The 21,786-nt window shown below is 38.6% G+C and overlaps 1 protein-coding gene across 1 annotated transcript in view; it reads left to right on the top strand.

The window, feature by feature from the left end:
* The first annotated feature begins 455 nt into the window (after positions 1-455).
* Positions 456-21,786, top strand: part of dctn6 (dynactin subunit 6) — a 167,677-nt gene continuing 146,346 nt past the window's right edge. Inside the window, exon 1 of the mRNA XM_039751097.1 lies at positions 456-556. Within this exon, the coding sequence (XP_039607031.1) occupies positions 498-556 (59 nt within the window). The 5' untranslated portion in view covers positions 456-497. The remainder of the gene's footprint in view (positions 557-21,786) is intronic.

Raw genomic sequence — 21,786 nt, 5'->3', positions numbered from 1 at the left:
AGTATATTTCACTATACAATAATACAGTATAATGTACTGTAAGCATAATGGATAAGGCTACAATATATATTTGATTGGTAAGATTGTGTTTAGCTGCCAGTGTGACCATATTAGACCTTGTTTATGACAGAATTGTTATGGTGAATTGTTTTAGAAATTTGTTTTTATAACATTAACTTAAAAAGTTTTAATGCACAATGTATAACTGCGCCCATTTTAGTATATATATGAATGACTGGCATAGTACCGTGAAGAATCTGGGTTTGGAAATAAAATTTAGTAAAAATGATTGTAAAGCATTTTACCCTCCATAAACCCTTCAAGACAATTTACATTCTTTGTAATTGTCCATCCTACAAAATACATGAGTGTAATACGCGAATTTGTAATAGTATGAAAAAAATATTGAAAAAGAAGGCTTTCAATACGCATGCGCGCGCCTCGGGCCGGCATCGGGATTGAGTAGCGACACGCCTAACTTAGACAGAAGTAATCGCATGTCTGTGTGCGCGATTAAAATGGCTGATGTAAACATAAAGCAAGCGTTACAGAAAAGGTACTGTTTATTTTTCTTTATTTGAATGATGACCTATAACAAAGAAGCAATTGGCTGACATTTCAGTTCAACGTTAAAACATGGCTCACCGAATGTATTGCTCTTGGCTAAAATCGAGTAACACTAATTTTGGAGTGCTTATTGTATCCTGGTTATACTACAAAAGCTGATGCTTCTGAAGTATTAACATTGTTTCCGATACTGTTATACACTGGAATTTAAATTGTTTAAGTTGTAGGCAAATGCCAAAAGTTAAACTTTATTAGCCAGCAGTCTTGTGCGTCGGAGAAACACTCCCTTTTTAAAACTGCGGAGGAACAATAATGACCTTGTTGAGCTGATTTTGGAAAGAGTCCGGTAGGTACCATGCGGCGACTTTTTGATTATTGCCAAAAATGTTTAATTCATTGATTAATCTGTGGTAAAATGTAATTAATCAAGCGGTTTCCATATTCGCTGCAGAATGTTTTCTTTAGAAATTCCCGGTTCTTATAATTGTGTGCGATATATGTTTGCTAATACAAAGCTCTAATGGATATGTCGCGTCTGTCTTTTATCGGCTTAGATACGGTAGGTGTGCGGCTGTGTGCAACCAACTCTAGTGCTGGTGTCCAATAAAAAGGTATAATTTAGCTGTGCAGTCATTAGAAAGGAAGGCTTATCTAAATAAATAGATAAGGGAAATAATTGATGGAGAAACGGGGCTTTTTGATTATAGTTGTGCTTTTTCTCCCTAGTATGGATATACTGTATGTTATAGTTTTTGTTTTCTTTTCTGTGATTTTTTTTTTTACTTCAAAGTACTGAAATTCAAAATTATTATCATTATTATTGTTATTATTTTTATTTCGAGAAAATTCTAAAAAGTTTAACAAAATGCAATTACACTTGCAACATAACGAAACTTGATTTAAATCCTGTTTCAAATGATTGGCGATCTGAATGCAAACTTACAATTGGCTTGTATTTTTTTGTCATAAACGTTTTACCCATAGGTGTAATACTGGTATGTTTACACATATAAGCAACTGATAATAATACAATTAAAATAAGGTATACTGTATAAACCCTTGGGTCTAGTTAGTTGTGGTACACAGCAATTTGAAACTCTGTCTACATGCTTCTCATTTTCTCTATCCGACCGTGGAAATCACTTGCCTTGTAAGTGTCTTTTAAAGCTTCATTGTTTAATGTATACTCACTGCTATGTATTACTTTGTAAATCATAATGTATTGTCTTTGGTTGTACACCTGTATATACAGTGGTGGGTATGGAAAGTATTCAGACCCCCTTCAATTTTTCACTCTTTGTTATATTGCAGCCATTTGCTAAAATCATTTAAATTAATTTTTTCCCTCATTAATGTACACACAGCACCCCAAATTGACAGACAAAAAAAAGAATTTTTGAAATTGTTGCAGATTTATTAAAAAAGAAAAACTGAAATATCACATGGTCCTAAGTATTCAGACTCTTTGCTCAGTATTTAGTAGAAGCACCCTTTTGAGCTAATACAGCCATGAGTCTTCTTGGGAAAGATGCAACAAGTTTTTCACACCTGGATTTGGGGATTCTCTGCCATTCCTCCTTGAAAGAAAGTTCTATCTTGGAGTTGGCTAAAAGACACCTGAAGGACTCTGAGATGGTAAGAAATAAGATTCTCTGGTCTGATGAGACCAAGATAGAACTTTTTGGCCTTAATTCTAAGCGGTATGTGTGGAGACAACCAGGCACTGCTCATCACTTGTCCAATACAGTCCCCACAGTGAAGCATGGCGGTGGCAGCATCATGCTGTGGGGGTGTTTTTCAGCTGCAGGGACAGGATAACTGGTTGCAATCGAGGGAAAGATGAATGCGGCCAAGTACAGGGATATCCTGGACAAAAACCTTCTCCAGAGTGCTAAGGACCTCAGACTGGGCCGAAGGTTTACCTTCCAACAAGACAATGACCCTAAGCACACAGCTAAAATAACGAAGTAGTGGCTTCACAACAACTCTGTGATGTTCTTGAATGGCCCAGCCAGAGCCCTGACTTAAACCCAATTGAGCATCTCTGGAGAGACCTAAAAATGGCTGTCCACCAACGTTTACCATCCAACCTGACAGAACTGGAGAGGATCTGCAAGGAGGAATGGCAGAGGATCCCCAAATCTAGGTGTGAAAAACTTGTTGCATCTTTCCCAAGAAGACTCATGGCTGTATTAGCTCAAAAGGGTGCTTCTACTAAATACTGAGCAAAGGGTCTGAATACTTAGGACCATGTGATATTTCAGTTTTTCTTTTTTAATAAATCTGCAACAATTTCAAAAATTATTTTTTTGTCTATCAATATGGGGTGCTGTGTGTACATTAATGAGGGAAAAAATTAAATGATTTTAGCAAATGGCTGCAATATAACAAAGAGTGAAAAATTGAAGGGGGTCTGAATACTTTCCGTACCCACTGTAAATGAACAAGACATGAAGAGTCTTGGAATCCCCTTAGAACCTAAACATATTATCTAATTTTTAATTTAAATAATCCTATATTAATTTACTAAACCTTACCTAAACGTTTGTTAGGCTTTCCTGAAGTTGATGCCTACCCAGCAGCTGCAGAAAACAACACTGGACATGGTGTAGATCAGTTGCGGGACACACCCTTTTATAATGGGACAGATTAGAGTTGGCAGTAAAACTAAAATGCATGTCTACTGAATATTGGAGGAAGATGTAAATCTATGGGAATCCGACTAACTTGCGAAGAATGGGATAGTTTCACTAAGGGCCAAGACAGACCAGAATTCAAACCTAAATTTTGTGGAGCTGTAGTGCATTAATATTAACTAATGTGATATTCAGCTATAGTAGTTGAGGTGGTAGAAAGTTGTGAAATTTGCAAATACCTAAGGAGGAAGCAAAGAAATCTCAATACTTTAAAATTTTAATGTAGTGCAAAGTGCTATGCCCAAGCTAAATAAACATTAACATAAATATGCAGTGGGTGCTTCTGTCATATTGGAAGCAACTTCTGGGAAGGATTCATCCTCTTCATATAGGCAATATGCAGAAGCAATTAAAAGTCTAATAAAATGTTAGACTATGTTGTAAATATTGTGTATGCTTTGCTCCCTTCAAAATTTGGTTAAAGTTCATCTTTAACCAATCAGAGTTGAGCTGCAATTACACTCCGTGAACAAAGGAAATGAAGGCTAGTGTGCAAAAAAGAAATAAAGTACCGCAATATTTTTTTTTTCATATGCTATGCATACAGTATCTGTATTTGAGAACTGAATAGCAGCTTAGCACATTATGGTTGTGTGTGTCAGTTTAAAAATGTATAATTTTAAAAGTAGTATGTTAATGGTACATGTATCTTATGGCAACGTTTATTTTACATTTAATATATTTTTTATTAATAGTTGTGTAATATTGAAGCTAACTTTATATGATGTGTTAATGTGTGGGTTTGAACCATAATTTAGTATTTCCAGTCCCGCTGTGTATAATGGTAGCATACTTGAAATTGATTTTTGCAATTTAAAATAGATTTTAGATGGCATTGTGAGGTGTTTTTTTTTTTCTTACTAGGTATTCTGGAGTATGATTTTGACTTTAGTAAAATAAGGAAAATAAATTACAATGTACTATAGAACCAAATTTGTATACTTTATAAAGTACTGGTAGTTTTAAGCTAGGAAGTGTTTTAAGAAAATGGACTTCAGTTATAGTGATATCCGTTAACCAGACATTTTGAAAGTACTGTGTAATGAAGTATTTTTAATACAGTTTTTGTAGGGCTCTTACCAAAGCTAGCATTTAGGTAATATTTTAATCTATTATTTTTTTTTCTTTGTTATCTTGTAATGCAATTTGAGCTACATCCTTTGAATGAAAATATATAGAAATAAATGTTTTTGTTACTTACTCTTGAACATGCCATTTACAATTGCACAAGAAAAACATTCCTGCATGTGATCAATTTCTGCTTTTCCTAGTAACTTGATTTTCATTGATGGCCATTGCGTAACCAAAATTTCTGGAGATATTCAAGACATTATAAGCTTGCTTTAATAAAAAAATTACCAATTGTAAAACATTGTTTTTTGCTACAATGCTACCAGTATTGACAAGGACACTAGCACAATGCAAAACTAAAGAAGAATTAGTCAGGAAAGAGCAATTGTCTGTGGCCACCACCTGCAAAACCAGTCTCTTTTTAGCAGTTATCTTGCTGTTGCCTCTCCGGTGCACTTGTTTGTCGCTTTCATTTGCACCAAAGCAGGTAAAGTTGATTCACAGTCGCTTGTGCTTTCTATCTTGACAGATTGATATCCTTGAAACTTAACTGGCTTAGTGTTAGACTGTGATGATTACATATTTGCAATTTGTTTTTCTTCAGTATACAGTGCCAGTGCTATGAAAAAGTATTTGCTCCCTTCCTAATTTCTAAGTTTTTTGCTCGTTTGTCACAGGTAAACGTTTCCGATCATCAAACAAATTTAAATATTAGACAAAGATAACCCAAGAAAACACAAAATGCAGTTTTTAAGAGACGATTTTATTTAAGGAAAAAAACTATCTAAACCTACATGGCCCTATGTGAAAAAGTAATTGCCCCCTCATTAAATCATGAAGTAACTGTGATTAATCACATTTTTGGAAAGCTGAGTTCAATTTCACTATCCACACCCAGGCCTGATTGCTGCCAGACCTGTTGAATCAAGAGATAACTTAAATAGAACCGAGAAAAAGTGAAGTAGGCCAAAAGATCCCAAAAAGGAAGACAATCATGTCACGATCTAAAGAAATTCAGGAAAAGGTGAGAAACAAAGTAATTGACATCTATCAGTCTGGAAAAGGTTACAAAGCCATTTCTGAAGCTTTGGCATTCTAGCTAACCACGTTGAGAGCCATTATCCACAAATGGAGAAAACATGTAACAGTGGTGAACCTTTCCGGGAGTGGTCGGCCTACAAAAATTACTCCAAGAGCGCAGCAACGACTCATCCAAGAGGTGGCAAAAGAACCCAGAACAATATCAAAAGAACTGCAGGCCTCACTTGCCTCAGTTAAGGTCAGTGTTCATGACTCAGCCATAAGAGAGAGACGGCAAAAATGGCATACATGGCAGAGTACAAAGGCAAAAACCACTGCTGACCAAAAAGAACATAAAGACTTATCTCACTTTTGCCAAAAAACATCTTGATGATCCCCAAGATGTTTGGGAAAATATTCTGTGGCAAAACAAAAGTTGAACTTTTTGGAAGGTGTACATTCCTTTACATCTGGCATAAAAGTAACACAGCATTTCAGAAAAAGAACATCATACCAACAGTCAAACATGGAGGTGGCAGTGTGATGGTCTGGGGCTGTTTTGCTACTTCAGGACCTGGACGACTTGCTGTAATTGATGGAACCATGAATTCTGCTCTCTACCAAAAAATCCAGAAGGAGAATGTCTGACTGTCGGTTCGTGACCTCAAGCTGAAGTGCACATGGGTTCTGCAGCAGGACAATGATCCGAAACACACCAGCATTTCCACATTTCAATGACTTAAAAAAACAAAATGAAGGTTTTGGAGTGGCCTAGTCAAAGTCCAGACTTGAATCCAATGTTCATGTTCGGAAACCCTCCATTGTGGCTGAATTGAAACAATTCAGCAAAGAAGAGTGGGCCAAAAGTCCTCCACAGAAATGTAAAAGACTCATTACCAGTTATTGTAAACGTTTGATTGCAGTTGTTGCTGCTAAGGGTGGCACAACCAGTTATTAGGTTTAGGGGGCAATTACTTTTTCACATAGGGCATGTAGGTGTGGATAGGTTTTTTTTTTTTTCTTTAAAAAAATCGTCACTTAAAAACTGCATTTTGTATTTAATTGGATTATTTTTAATGATTTTTTTGATCTGAAACATTTTAAGTGTGACAAACATGCAAAAAAAAAAAAAAGAAATCAGGAAGGAGCAAATACTTTCTTATAGCACTGAATATTATGTGCAGTTTTGAGTTTCACATTATAATGACTGCATAAAATCACTACAGAAAGTCCACAAAAGAGGAATTTGCCATTTTTACAACTATAGGGAATTATGTTACTGTATGTGTAATAGTTGAATGAGGCAATTATTTTCCGTTTAAACAGTTAGAGATTATTAGGTGACAGAATAAGTGTTAAGTCAGTTTTGAGGAGAGTAAATAAGTTATATGGTAAATGTTGCATTTTTTTCCAACAAAACACACAGATTTAAGATGTTTAAGGGTGAATTTCAAATTTTAGGGTATTTTTAATTAAGCAAAGAAACATAAATAAATGGAATAAGTTAGTAAGTAGCCAGGTTAATAACCTAGGGGATTTAAATGTCTCACTGTGTTTTGGAAGCACAAGTGCACAGCAATTGAAAACTTTGCTTGTATAAATGGCTATAAATGTAAATGCAGTATACACTATGTCCCTTTATAATTCTAGGCAATATACTGAATTTTTGATTTGATTCAGTATTTAAAAACAATGGATATGGAAAAGCCAATATTGCAGTGTTTAGTAGCTTTATTTAATTTTCCACAGTTTTTTTCTGAACGTTAAATAAATAAAATCTGCAAAGTATGTAGTGCTCTAAAAGACAGACACGACATTTCCATTAGAACTTCGTATTAGCACACGTGTTCCCCGGAAGACACACAGTTGTAAGAATCGGGAATTTCTAAAGAAAACATTGTGCTGTGAATATGTAACCTGCTTGATTAGTTACATTTTACCACAGGTTAATCAATGAATTTAACATTTTGGGCAATAATCAAAAAGCCACCAAGATTTAATCAAAAAGGATTAATGGAGTTAGGTCTAAGAAGAAGAATAAAAGAGGCAATACAAAAATTAAAAGTAACAAAGGAAAAGTCATTTAACATGAAGCACATATGCCATGGTAAAACAGTATTATTTAATCTAACTATAATCTGAAGTAATCACAGCATAATTTTCTGTTGCAATCATCCTTTTCAAAGCAAAATGATTATTCACTGTTTAATTCATGATTAATTGTCCGGAAATCCATATTTTAAGAAAATCCAGGTAATATGTAGAACTTAATGTTCAGTTACAATCAGCCTTTTGGAAGCATTGTTCAGTTCTTGGTAAATAGTATAATGACCCAACATTTTTAAAAATACCAAGGAATTCTGTCTTGTGGAGTCTGTTAATGTTTATACAGTCTTGTTAGATTTTGAAGTCAAAACAGTAATTTTCTACTGTCTTCTTTGGGTTGTGGTGTTTGGGTGGGCAATCATGACCATCTGCTTCTTCTCATCCTGGTTCACAGGGGCTCCAACTGAGGTCATCAATTGGAGTTTGAGATTGTTTGAGATGACAGTGATGAGTCCAAGGTTTACCTTGAACTTTGACAGATGAATCTGTGTTCAGTAGCACTTGAAATAGTTCCTCCCAGTTTCATTCCAAGGTGACATTTCCTCAATACCAATAGGCCAAGTATATGCAACTGTACACAACTTTGTATTGAAGTCCAAGAATCTTTAACCTGTGTGCATTAAATTAGACACAAGATGAATATTATTTTTTGGGTTCTGAGTGGACATTTGGATGCTCAGTTATAATGTTGTATGGATTAAGTCCTGTAGTATGTCCAAGTTCACTCCAGAATTGCCTGAAGTACACAAGCTATTGCAATAGTTTTCTTTCTGTCCATCATAATTTCACACTTTTGTGTGAAATCAATTAGCCTAAATAGAGTATTTCTATTTTAAACAATTATGCACTTTGTTTTGAAAATACCATCCATCCATTATTCAACTCGCTATATCCTAACTAGCTTCGTTTATCCAAAATTACCAAGTTATGCAGCTTTTAGTTTGCTTTATGGAATGTTTTGAGCACCAGGGTTGCAGTAATTCCACAGGTTTTTCTAAACATTTTTCAGTTCACACAACAATAGAGAAAAACTTGGTATTAAAGAAAGGAAAAATGATTGTTTAAGAAAAGCTCTGTTTAAGGCTTGTATATCTTGTTTCATATCTGTAAGTTTCGTCATACAGTCGCATTTGAGGCAAGATGAACACGTTATACGCAGTCAGAACAGCTGTAATTCAATCTCCTGTTTGCAAATATATCTGATAGTCCATGCAAGCAGTAAGACTGTTTGTAGTGAAGAATTAATAGTGGTTCAGGATTAAATTACAACCACTACTCACATCCGGTCAGAGATGGATGAAGATTTCCAAAATCTATGCATTAATTTCTTCCAAATTTACACAAATGTGAAGGTATGGTCGAAACTAATAATAAACATAAATTAGCTGTTCTGCCCCACATGTTGTTAGCTGTTATTTGTTGAGCTGTGCTCCCCCTTTGTCTTGTCATTTATTAACACACCTGTCAGTCACGTTCCACACTCACAGTGGTTTCATTAATGTCTGTGAAACTTGCGTAAAGCATGTGGGTCCCATAATAAACATTTAAATACAATACACCCCATGTGTCTCACATAGGCACTCCTTTATCTCTTGTTTTGGTCATGTCCAAAGTGTATCTTTAAGGTATACAGTAATCCCTCCTCGATCGCGGGGGTTGCGTTCCAGAACCCCCCGCGATAGGTGAAAATCCGCGAAGTAGAAACCATATGTTTGTATGATTATCTATATATATAATTCACTAAGGCAAGACAACCATGAAAAGCACGCCGGAAGGGGCGTGGATTCACTAAGCCACCGACAAGTGAGACACCTATGGCGCACAAAGATAGGAGCCACGCCCACCAACTCCATTGGATACGACAACTCGCAGGGCCACGCCCACCAAGTCGGACGCGAGGACACAGAAAAAGTGGCGTCATTTATATTCGTCTGTCGTGGAGGCCACATGCGGTGCAAGGCAGGTTAATGTCATGCACCTCCGAGCTACGTTGACTGTTCATAGAGGCATGTTTCTCGCGGAGGTGAATCGCCATATGCAGCATATGAGGGGTATCTCATGGGATCTTTAAAACAATCCTTTACAACTGAGGTTAAAACACAATGAAGTAAGCAGTCTTTAAAAACCGAGTTTTCAGTTACAACGCATGACCGCTTGCACCATAGCAAACTGTTTTACACACTACATACAGCAATTCGCATCCGCGACAAACATGCGTCTTCTTAGATGCTCCTGCAGGAACACAGAAGACGTTTTCCTACCCACCAACACTCCTTTTTCACCGGCCCGCGTCTACCCTCGCTCTCTATGCATTCACACTGCCTGCCCATGTGCCCGGACGCAAAAACTCACCGACCACCCAGTTAGCCCCTTTTGTCTGTGCTAGGAGTCCACATGCACGTCTATGCCACGTTGACTTTTCATTATTCTTTTCGGTTTCGACACCCGACCGCGTCCACCATGAAAACCATGCGAAAGGAACAACGAAGCCCGCCCAGAAACTCTACCCCTCCTCCCACGTGCTCAGGAACGTACCTCAGACCACTGACCGCCAAATCAAACAGCTCATCAAACACATACTCACTCGCTTTGGTCTGTGCTGTGGTCCACGTTGACTATTCTTTTGCCCTCCATGGCTGCCGCTTCAAATGTATTTCATGGAAACAACAATTCTTTGAATGTTATGGAAATTCCTGCTTCAGGTAACTGTTTGTTTCTGTCAGTCGGGTTTTTTTTGGAGAAATGTCATTGTGAAACTGTTGCTCTCAAACTTCGTGACATGGCTCTTGGCTTTGTTTGCCAACATTGGGATAACCGGTGGCGTGGTGTCCGTTGTTCTTAGTCACAGAGGCATTGTTATACAGTCTGCTCAACAATACGCTGATTACATGAATACGTCCGGACTCTATGGTGCAGCGTGTCAAACGGTTTGCGAGGGGTATCCCATGGGATCCTTAAAACAATCCTTTACAACTGAGGTTAAAACACAATGAAGTGAGCAGTTTTCGGTTACGACGCTCCACCACGTGCTCCATGGCAAACTGTTTTACACGCTACATAAAGCAATTCGCATCCGCGACAAACATGCGTCGTCTAGATGCTCCTGCACTTTGTTCACACCCCCCACCCCCTACTACCGTGGTCAGGTGTCTTGGTGGATTTTATATAGAAAGGCAGCCGAAACCGCACAGAGCAATGAAAAGTCTACAGTTCCATCTTTTCATTCACTTTCTGTTGTATCCTCAAACCCTCCCTTTGTAGATAACTGTGTCTTTCCAGAAGTGTTCAACCATCAATAAATAATTATGCATGACATTGACCGTGTGTCTACCGGCGTGGGTAAGCCGTTGAGCCCATTCGGGCTGCAAACCGTGGAATTCCCACTAAGTGCGACTCATACGCTCCCCAGGGCCGATCCTGGCGACGGGCAAAAACGTGCCCGACGTGGCGCCAAACTCAAAGGCGGCCGTTGAAGAGGCGGGCAGCAGCCGGCAACGCTGCGACCGGCGGCTGTCCGCCTTTGAATTTTAAAGTCTGAGGGCTGCCGACGACCATAGCAGCGGCGGCGTTTGCAGTGTGCAAAGTTTGACGAAGTTGCGTGTGGCGTGTATTGTAGTTGATGCCTATTAGGGACTCCACACACATAGCGATTTGCTCGCGCAAAAACCTTTGATGGTCGCCGCTCATCGCACGCTCTGTCTGAACGGTTCCATTGCTTACCATGTGTTTACGACGCTCTCTAAATGTGTATAGTCCCTTAGTCAGCGTTCAACTTGCATGTTTCATAGTTGTGTCGCTAAGGCGATAGATTTCATGTGAGATGCGACGTTCCTCAATGGGATTGCGAGTCAAGACAAGCGGCAAAAGACAGTGGGCTGCGGCGATCTCTGAATTGACTGTCACTGTGTGCAGAGCTGCCTGTCGCTTAGAGCGATTAAATAAACCGGCTTTCTAATCTAGGCTGTTTTTTTCTATAAAATTAATCGTTTGAAATTAAATTTTATTTATACATCCCGACTCTAACCATAACACCGTCTTAATCCTGTTTGAAGTAGTACATGTAATAGTAATATCCGTCATATCATAATATAAAATAGGTACGTAGGGCGGCGAAACCACATTCGCACAAAGGCGGCCGCCTACCCAGGATCGGCCCTGACACTCCCACTGATTGCGTCGCGACAAACATGCGTCTTCTTGGATGCTCCTGCACTTTGTACACACCCCACCCCCCCACGTCACGGACGATTGTGTGTTGGTTCGTTCCGTGCATTGTTACAATGTTGCTTTTCTTGCCGATTTATTACATTACCGATTTTTCAAATGTTAATTTTCTCCCTGTGCTTAAAATTCATTAAAAAAAAACGGCCTAAATATGCGGCGTATGGTACGCCGCGGGTTGGCTAGTTTTTATATATTTTAAGCCCTTAGAAACTCTCCCACACTGTTTATAAATATTCTCCGCACAGTTATACAGTAAACCCTTGTTTATCGCGGTTAATCCGCTCCAGACAGATAAATGAATTTCCACGAAGTAGGATTCTTTATTTATAAATCTAATATTTTCGCAGTTAGAGCATAGAAAACCTGTTTACGACCATCTAAATACGTTTTTTAACATTATTAGAGCCCTCTAGACATGAAATAACACCCTTTAGTCTAAAGTTTAAACTGTGCTCCATGACAAGACAGAGATGACAGTTCTTTCTCACAATTAAAAGAATGCAAACATATCTTCCTCTTCAAAGTGCGTAAGGGCGGAGAATGTCAGAGAGAGTAAAGTAAACAATGAAAAATCAATAGGTCTGTTGCGCTTTTAAGTATGCAAGCACCGCGATAAAGCAGCGGCAATGAAGGGATCAATGCGAAGGTAGCCTTTCAGCATTTTTTACAGGAGCGTCCCTATCTTCTAAGCAAACAGCTTCTGTGCAAAACCCCTCTGCTCACATCTCCTCCGTCAAGCGCAGAGAACATCAGAGAGAGAGAAAGAGAGCTTGAGATTAAAGCAAACAATCAAAAAATCAATAAGTGTGCTTTTGGACGCACCTCGAAAAAAGCGGCATTTCTTAGAGGAGCGTCCGTATCCACTAGGCAAATAGCTTCTGTGCAAACAGCACCTCTGCTCACACCCCCTCCGTCAGGCGCAGAGAATGTCAGAGAGGTGAGATAGAGGCAGAGACAAGCAAACAATTGAGCACCGCGGAGGAAGCATATCTTATAGCATTGAGGAGTTTTAGTTAATATGTAATACGTGCTCTGATTGGGTAGCTTCTAAGCCATCCGCCAATAGCGTCCCTTGTATGAAATCAACTGGGCAAACAAACTGAGGAAGCGTGTAGCATAAATTAAAAGACCCATTGTCCGCAGAAATCCGCGAATCAGCGAAAAATCCGCAATATACATTTACTTGGTCCTAAGTATTCAGACCCTTTGCTCAGTATTTAGTAGAAGCACCCTTTTGAGCTAATACAGCCATGAGTCTTCTTGGGAAAGATGCAACAAGTTTTTCACACCTGGATTTGGGGATCCTCTGCCATTCCTCCTTGCAGATCCTCTCCAGTTCTGTCAGGTTGGATGGTAAACGTTGGTGGACAGCCATTTTTAGGTGTCTCTAGAGATGCTCAATTGGGTTTAAGTCAGGGCTCTGGCTGGGCCATTCAAGAACATCACAGAGTTGTTGTGAAGCCACTCCTTCGTTATTTTAGCTGTGTGCTTAGGGTCATTGTCTTGTTGGAAGGTAAACCTTCGGCCCAGTCTGAGGTCCTTAGCACTCTGGAGAAGGTTTTTGTCCAGGATATCCCTGTACTTGGCCGCATTCATCTTTCCCTCGATTGCAACCAGTCGTCCTGTCCCTGCAGCTGAAAAACACCCCCACAGCATGATGCTGCCACCGCCATGCTTCACTGTGGGGACTGTATTGGACAAGTGATGAGCAGTGCCTGGTTGTCTCCACACATACCGCTTAGAATTAAGGCCAAAAAGTTCTATCTTGGTCTCATCAGACCAGAGAATCTTATTTCTTACCATCTCAGAGTCCTTCAGGTGTCTTTTAGCAAACTCCAAGATAGAACTTTTTGGACACAGACAGCACGGAATGTGGCAGAAAATTAGCTATCAAGTTTCTTGGCATCTTGTTCATTTTGGCTGCCACAGTGGCTGCTGTCAGCTCCAGTGTCGGAATTGTGACATGCTTCAACAGTGCCACTGTTTAATTTTCCCATTAAGAATGAGCAATGCTTTTTGCCTTCCTCGTTGGTCAAAAGAAGGTATGTGATAGTGCCATTTCAATGTACACTGGCATCTACAAAATGGTGCATTTGGGCTGACTCAATGGTTCCAGACCATGCAGGTTTGATGCATCTAGTCACATTGTAGTTCGCTAGTAACTGTATGTCATCCATCCATTTTTCCCATTTTTTTTTAACGTGTTTAACTTCCACTTTTTCATCCCACCCAAATTTTTCTTTGCTCAAGTCTCTTAAGATAAGTTTTGCTGGGAGTATAGCGGGTGTTAAAAATCTGAGGGTGGTCCTAAACTAAACTAAGCTAACAACAGACATCATACCATGCCTTATAGCGGGCTTGTCGTGTAACTTTATCTGAAATTTAAAACTGTCCATTTCAGTACACCACTGGATGACCAGGTTATGTTCTGTTGGGAGCAGACTATGGCTCAAGTTTAAATCCTTTTAGTTTGGGAGCTCTGTCTTCTTCAGGAATAGACAATAAAACTGCTCTTCTGTTACTTACCCACTTGATCTGGTTCTGGTGGAATCTCCTTCTGAGGCATAAAGCTTGGAGATCTTTTGCCAGCTTTATGGCTTGCTGTTCTGTTGCCACTGATTTTAAGCAGTCATCTATGTAGAAATTATGGAGCACATTGGCTACCTCTGGAAATGTATCTGTGGCTTCTTCAGTTGTTCTATTCAAAGCATAAGAAGCACAATTGGGTGAAGAAGTACCGCGAAAAAGATGTACTTTCATTTTAAGCTCTTCCAAATCTTTGTTTAGGTTACCTTCAGGCCCCCACAAAAAGCTTGAAAGATCAGTGTCTTTATCTGGGACTTGGACTTGGTCGAACATTGATTTAATGTCTGCTGTTAATGCTACTGGCTCCTCTCTGTCTCTTGTAAGGATGCCAGTGAGTGTGTTAGTTAAGTCAAGACCTTTCAGTAGTTGTTCATTAATTCCCTTGATGGGTGACTACAATCAAAGACCACTACAATCTTATTTTTCTTTGGATGATACACACCTTGATATGGAATGTACCACACCCAGGCCTACATTGTAGTTCAGGCTTTCTTTGGGTACCTTGACAGCACAACCCTTCTCATTAATGTCTCTCATGCAAATGTTATAATCTTCATGGAAACCTAATTTTTTTGCTAAGGTTTCCTTTTAGCACACTGTTCAGCAATGAAGTAACTGTTTGCCATTTTAACTGTTTCATCTTTTAAAGGCAGATTTAAGCAATAGTGGCCACCTACCAGTCATGCAGATTCTGCATGAACTTGATGTCTTCCTGAGGCATTTCCTCTTTTTATTCACAGCTACACTCTGGAAAGTCTGAATTGTACTGTTGGTGAAACATTTCTTCTATTTCTGCTATTGATAAGCAGCTTACCACTGTGCTTTGAGAAGTCATCTATTTCCTTATATGGACCATCCATCCAAGTGCAGTCTTCACAGCATTAGTTCCACCTCCTCTGCTAGGTATAATTTGCCACAGCTCGAAGACCTTGAGTGACCTGTGTGTACAGTTTGGACAAATCAATATATGCATTATCATTGAGACCAAAGACTTGTAAATCTGGTAAGAGAGAACATTTGGTTAGAATTCTTGAATCATCATAATTACTAATAGTTTTGAGAAATGCTCCCATGCAAAATGAGTTTTTCTCCCATGATGGTATTGCTGTCTCTGTAGTTTTTCAGTACAAATTGTTACTGTACTACCGGGGTCTATAAAGGCGAATATTTCTACATACCTTTTGCTCTTCTTAGATTTTTCCTTTACAGGGACCACATGCAGTGCATATTGTTCTCTCGCCCCAGTAAGATCGCAAATTCCTTTCTCCGTTTCCTCATCAGTTGGTGTTGCCTCACTGGATGCTGCTTCTTCCTCCTTTTTGATATGCAGGATGTCTGGTTGCTGCATTGAAAATATCAGAAATTTATTTTTTCTTTACTATTCTTACCAAGATGGCCCTGTTTGAGCCAACGGAAGCATAAACTTTTAGATTTCAAAAAGTCAGTATTATCTTTGTGTGGCTATTCTTTGATTTGTTACTGCTAAATACGCAAGGTTTCTTAAATGTGCAGGCAATTGCTGCAGACCTTTTGACCAAGGTATCCTGAATCCCCCTTTCAGCAGTATCGGTGATAATCTGTAGCAAAGGTGCTTCCTTCCCTTCTATGCCCACTCTACAGGGGAAACTTTCCTTTGTCTGTCATTTTTTGTTTCTCTGTGTATATGCAGCTTTGTGGAACATCTCTGTATATGGGGTGCAACAACATTTTACCCTGTTGATGTAAAAAGGTGATTAGGTCAGCCATGTCTGCCCTTCTGTCTTCCCTTTGTTGAAGTACATAAGCGGGACTTCACCATTTATCTTGTAAAAGATAAGGGAGCTTTGAGAAAATTTGTTACGTATATTTGGATTGCTGTTGAATCCTTCACAATCCCTTACATTGGACATAATGTTCATGCAGCTAGAAAGTTACTCTTCAAGTTCAGCCTGTTTAACGTGAAAGTCCATATCATACAGCTCCGATATTAAGGGAAAATTTGCAGGATCGCCTTAAGGCTTTCGATTTTAGCCACAAGATCAGAATGTGATCATCAAGTATTTATTTATATAATCTTCATTTGGGTCTGCACTTGAAGGCTTGGTTCGGACATCCTGCGCAGGTAACTGACAACATTTCCAGACAACGGCTTCTCAGGGCAGCTATGTCAAAATCTCAGAGTTTCTCTGTCTTTCTCCAGCAAAGGCAAGTCAAACTTCTTTCTCATGCCAACAACAGAAGCAATCTTCCACTATGCCTTTAAATTCTAACACAGTCTCTTTAAATTTGGGTACAGTGTCTTTAGTTTTCTGGTCCAATCATTCATATAGAGAAGAAAACAGCACAGTACGTCAATAGCTCAGCTCTTTTTCTTTCATTGACGAGTCATCAGATGGTAATTTCCAGTTCAAAGCCTTGTAATGGCAGTTTTCTGATGAAAAATATAGCTGTGTTTATCCACATTTACCTAAGTTCTGCAGCTTTTAATTTGCTTCATAGGCAAGCACCAGTCTGACGCATGTTCAAATAATTACACAGACAAAATATCTTCGTTTTAACACTAGAATTGCCAAAGCCAAAACTCGTAAATCCAGCCCGCCTTAAATCCCTTCGCACCTCTCCGTCAGCGTCTTTTGATCTATAAATGTGCTGATAAAGACAAGTAGCAAGCATCCTACTATTCCATACCCCCACTGCCGCAGAACATGCACAAAGTTCTCCCAGCTCATGCCTTGATTATCTGGGAGTAAAGTGCTGGAGTTTTAGAGTGGAAATAATAGATCGTTATTTGGAACACATGCATTTCATGTGTGTTCTGTTTCTACAATCTGTGTAAACACATTGTTAAAACAGAAATGTTTTTCATATTTTAGCAATAAATGACAAAATGTAGGCATAAACTATATAATGTGTGAAGCAACACATTGTAACAGGTACACATGTCATAAATGTAGGAAGGATGGTCCTTGCGTGTGTGTGTGAACTGTTAACATTTGAATTTGATGATTGCATATAGCGCTGAACTGACCACTCTGTACTACTCTTTCCTCTGCATGTCCTGGAGTACAAATGAAACACCACCATACAGCAGCATGTGGGGACTGGCAAGATGTGGAGTGGGGGGGCCCAGGTGTTCACTGATTACAACCGCAAGATGTTATGCGAATGAATATGAATATTATGATTAATGTTGCATCCGTGCCACAATGTTTTCTGAAATGTACTCCACAGGTCATAAAATGAATAATTCCAAATATATATACCTGTGTCTGTTTTTTGTTGTGTGTTTTTTTTTTTTTGGTCAGTGTGGCTTTGCCCATACTAATTCAGTGTGAGCAAGAGCACTTGATAAAACTGAATTAAAAAAAAAAAAAATCAAGTGACTGTCAGATACGAAGAAGGCAGACTTGCCAGCGTTTGTGTGTAAGTTTTTATCCATCCAGATCAGAGAATGTCCAGTTCCATTGCCTCAAAACACCACTAGCATCTACAGTTATTCCCAGTTTCAAATAAAAACTTAACAGTGTTAGATCCCTGTGGGGGGAGGTAGTATGTATCGTGATCATGGCTGAGAGCATAAAAGTGAAAAAAAAAAAAAACGATAACTTTTACAAGTACTATAAATGTACACCAACAGTTACAGATGCAAACCAAATGGTTGTGTTTATTGTATCATATTAACAATAAGAGCAGCTCACTACTGAAAACAAGTCAGCAATTCTTAACGCTTCACCACGAAAGCTGTTGTATTTGGACTTCAGTCTTCACACATTATATAATTTATGCCTACATTTTGTCATTTATTACTATCACTATATGCAGATGATATGGTACTGTATATATGTGACCCACAAAATAATGTGCCAGCTGTCCTAAAAGCATTAGCTGAATTTCAAAATTTATCTAGACTCAAAATCAATTTAAATAATTTCCAGCTAATTCTCTAGCTCGCAGTGTTGTACTGAATACTTTCCCATTTATTATAGCGGGTCAGTTTAAATATTGGGGATAAATATCACAACAAACATAAATTTCTTTTTCAACAAAATGTTGCTATTTGCGTGGAAAAAACAACATAAACAGATGGGCTACCCTCCATCTTTACATTAGCGGGGAGAATTAAAATTGTTAAGATGACCATCCTTCCCAAGCCTCTCTTCCTATTTCAAACATTCCCATATACATTACCAAATCATTTTTAAGACATTAGACTCAATCATAACTTAATTTATTTGGAATTTGAAACCTCCACGCAATCAAATGAAACAATGAAACATCCACTTTACAATGACCTAAAGGAGAAGGGCACATGGCACTACCTTTCAATTCTATTACTGGATGGCAAATATAAGTCTCTTCCTTTTAAAGACTCCAAAGTAAATTGGGGAAAGGATCTGTCACTTAGTATTTTTAGAAAATGAGTGGTTGGCATTTATGCACAGAATATACTCAAGTTCCATATGTTGAAAGCACTCAATTATTCAACGTAAAATCTTTTAAATTATTCGACTTAAAATCTGTTGTCAAGTGCATTTATCTCATTTAAAATTGTCCAAGGTGTTTCCAGAACAAGATTCAACCTGTGAACATTGCAGTCTAGCTCCAGCTTCACTTGGTCACATGTTCTGTGGTGTGCACCAAAATAACAACATTTTGAACAAAAATCTTTGCATGCCTATCAGACAGCATCGATGTCGCAATCACTTTGAACCCATGTTTGGTACACTTTGAGAAACGTAAAGTGGAGAAGGACAAACAAATTGTAATTGCCTTTACAACACTACTAGCATGTAGACTTACAGTTAGGTCCATAAATATTTGGACAGAGAACTTTTTTCTAATTTTTGGTTCTGTACATTACCACAATGAATTTTAAATGAAACAACTCAGATGCAGTTGAAGTGCAGACTTTCAGCTTTAATTCAGTGGGTTGAACAAAAAGATTGCATAAAAATGTGAGGCAACTGAAGCATTTTTTTAACACAATCCCTTCATTTCAGGGGCACAAAAGTAAATGGACAATTGACTCAAAGGCTATTTCATGGGCAGGTGTGGGCAAGTCCGTCGTTACGTCATTATCAATTAAGCAGATAAAAGGCCTGGAGTTGATTTGAGGTGTGGTGCTTTCATGTGGAAGATTTTGCTGTGAACAGACATGCGGTCAAAAGAGCTCTCCATGCAAGTGAAAGAAGCCATCCTTAAGCTGTGAACCCATCCAAGAAATTACTACAATATTATGAGTGGCAAAATCTACAGTTTGGTACATCCTGAGAAAGAAAGCAAGCACTGGTGAACTCAGCAACGCAAAAAGACCTGGACATCCACGAAGACAACAGTGGTGGATGATCGCAGAATCATTTCCATGGTGAAGAGAAACCCCTTCACAACAGCCAACCAAGTGAACAACACTCTCCAGGGGGTAGGAGTATCGATATCCAAGTCTACCATAAAGAGAAGACTGCATGAAAGTAAATACAGAGGGTGCACTGCAAGGTGCAAGCCACTCATAAGCCTCAAGAATGGAAAGGCTAAATTGGACTTAGCTAAAGAACATCTAGAAAAGCCAGTACAGTTCTGGAAAAGCATTCTTTGGACAGATGAAACCAAGATCAACCTCTACCAGAATGATGGCAAGAAAAAAGTATGGAGAAGGCGTGGAACAGCTCATTATCCAAAGCATACCACATCATCTGTAAAACACGGTGGAGGCAGTGTGATGTCTTGGGCGTGCATGGCTGCCAGTGGCACTGGGACACTAGTGTTTATTGATATTGTGACACAAGACAGAAGCAGCCGAATGAATTCTGAGGTGTTCAGAGACATACTGTCTGCTCAAATCCAGCTAAATGCAGTCAAATTGATTAGGCGGCGTTTCATGATATAGATGAACAGTGACCCAAAACATACAGCTAAAGCAACCCAGGAGTTTATTAAAGCAAAGAAGTGGAAAATTCTTGAATGGCCAAGTCAGCCACCTGATCTTAACCCAATTGAGCATGTTTTTCACTTGTTGAAGACTAAACTTAGGACAGAAAGGCCCACAAACCAAACAGCAACTCAAAGCCACTGCAGTAAAAGCCTGGCAGAGCATTAAAAAGGAGGAAACCCAGCATCTGGTGATGTCCATTAGTTCAAGACTTCAGGCTGTCATTGCCAGCAAAGGGTTTTCAACCAAGTTATTAGAAATGAACATTTTATTTCCAGTTTTTTAATTTGTCCAATTACTTTTGAGCCCCTGAAATAAAGGAATTGTGTTTAAAAATATGCTTTAGTTGCCTTACATTTTTATGCAATCTTTTTGTTCAACCCATTGAATTAAAGCTGAAAGTCTGCACTTCAACTGCATCTGAGTTGTTTCATTTAAAATTCATTTTGGTAATATACAGAACCAAAATTAGAAAAAAGCTGCCTCTGTCCAAATATTTAAAAGCAATTAAAAAATAGTAAAACTTTAAGGTACAAACAGTTCACACAAAAATAGAGGGAATTTGTTTTTAAAAAAGCTCTGTTTAACGCTTATATATCTTGTTTCAGTTTAGGTGTCAGGAGGCACATTAAGCAAGTTAAACATGGTCAGAAAACTTCATGCCATGTCCTATTGGTCCTATTTGCGAACATCTAATAGTTCATGCTACTAGTAAGACTATTTCCTAATTGGCTTAACACTATGTTCTACAGATATACAGTCATATGAAAAAGTACGGGAAACCCTTTTAATTGTTTGGATATTTGTTTATCATTGGCTGACCTTTCAAAGTAGCAACTTCCTTTTAATATATGACATGCCTTATGGAAACGGTAGTATTTCAGCCGTGGCATTAAGTTTATTGGATTAACAAAAAATATGCAATATGCATCATAACAAAATTTGATAGGTGCATAAATTTGGGCACCCCTACAGAGATATTAAATCAATACATAGCTTTTGCAAATCTAATAGCCTCTAGACGCCTCCTATAGCCTTTGATGAGTGTCTGGATTTTGGATGGAGGTACTTTTGACCATTCTTCCATACAAAATCTCTCCAGTTCATTTAATATTTGGTGGCTGCTGAGCATGGACAGCCTGCTTCAAATCATCCCATAGATTTTCGATGATATTCAAGTCAGGGGACTGTGACAGCAATTCCAGAACATTGTACTTCTCCCTCTGCATGAATGCCTCTTTGGATTTCAAACTGTGTTTTTGGTCATTGTTTTGGGTTATTGTCTTGTTGGAATATCCAACCCCTGCGTAACTTCAACTTTGTGATTGATGCTTGAACATCATCTGGAAGATTTTGATGACATTGGGTTGAATTCATCTAACTCTCAACAAGGGCCCCAGTCCCTGAACTAGCCATACAGCCCCACAGCATGATGGAACCACCACCAAATTTGACATTAGCTAGCAGGTGTTTTTCTTGTAATGCGGTGTTATTCTTCTGCCAAGCAAATCGCTTTTTATTATGACCAAATGACTCAATTTTTGTATAATCAGTCCAAAGCACTTTGTTCCAAAATGAACCTAGCTTGTCTAAATTAGAATTTGCATACAA

Source organism: Polypterus senegalus, chromosome 4, assembly GCF_016835505.1.
Source record: "Polypterus senegalus isolate Bchr_013 chromosome 4, ASM1683550v1, whole genome shotgun sequence".
NCBI lineage: Eukaryota > Metazoa > Chordata > Cladistia > Polypteriformes > Polypteridae > Polypterus > Polypterus senegalus.
Note: the sequence above shows the minus strand (reverse complement) of the source record. Positions and strands in the feature narration are given on the sequence as shown.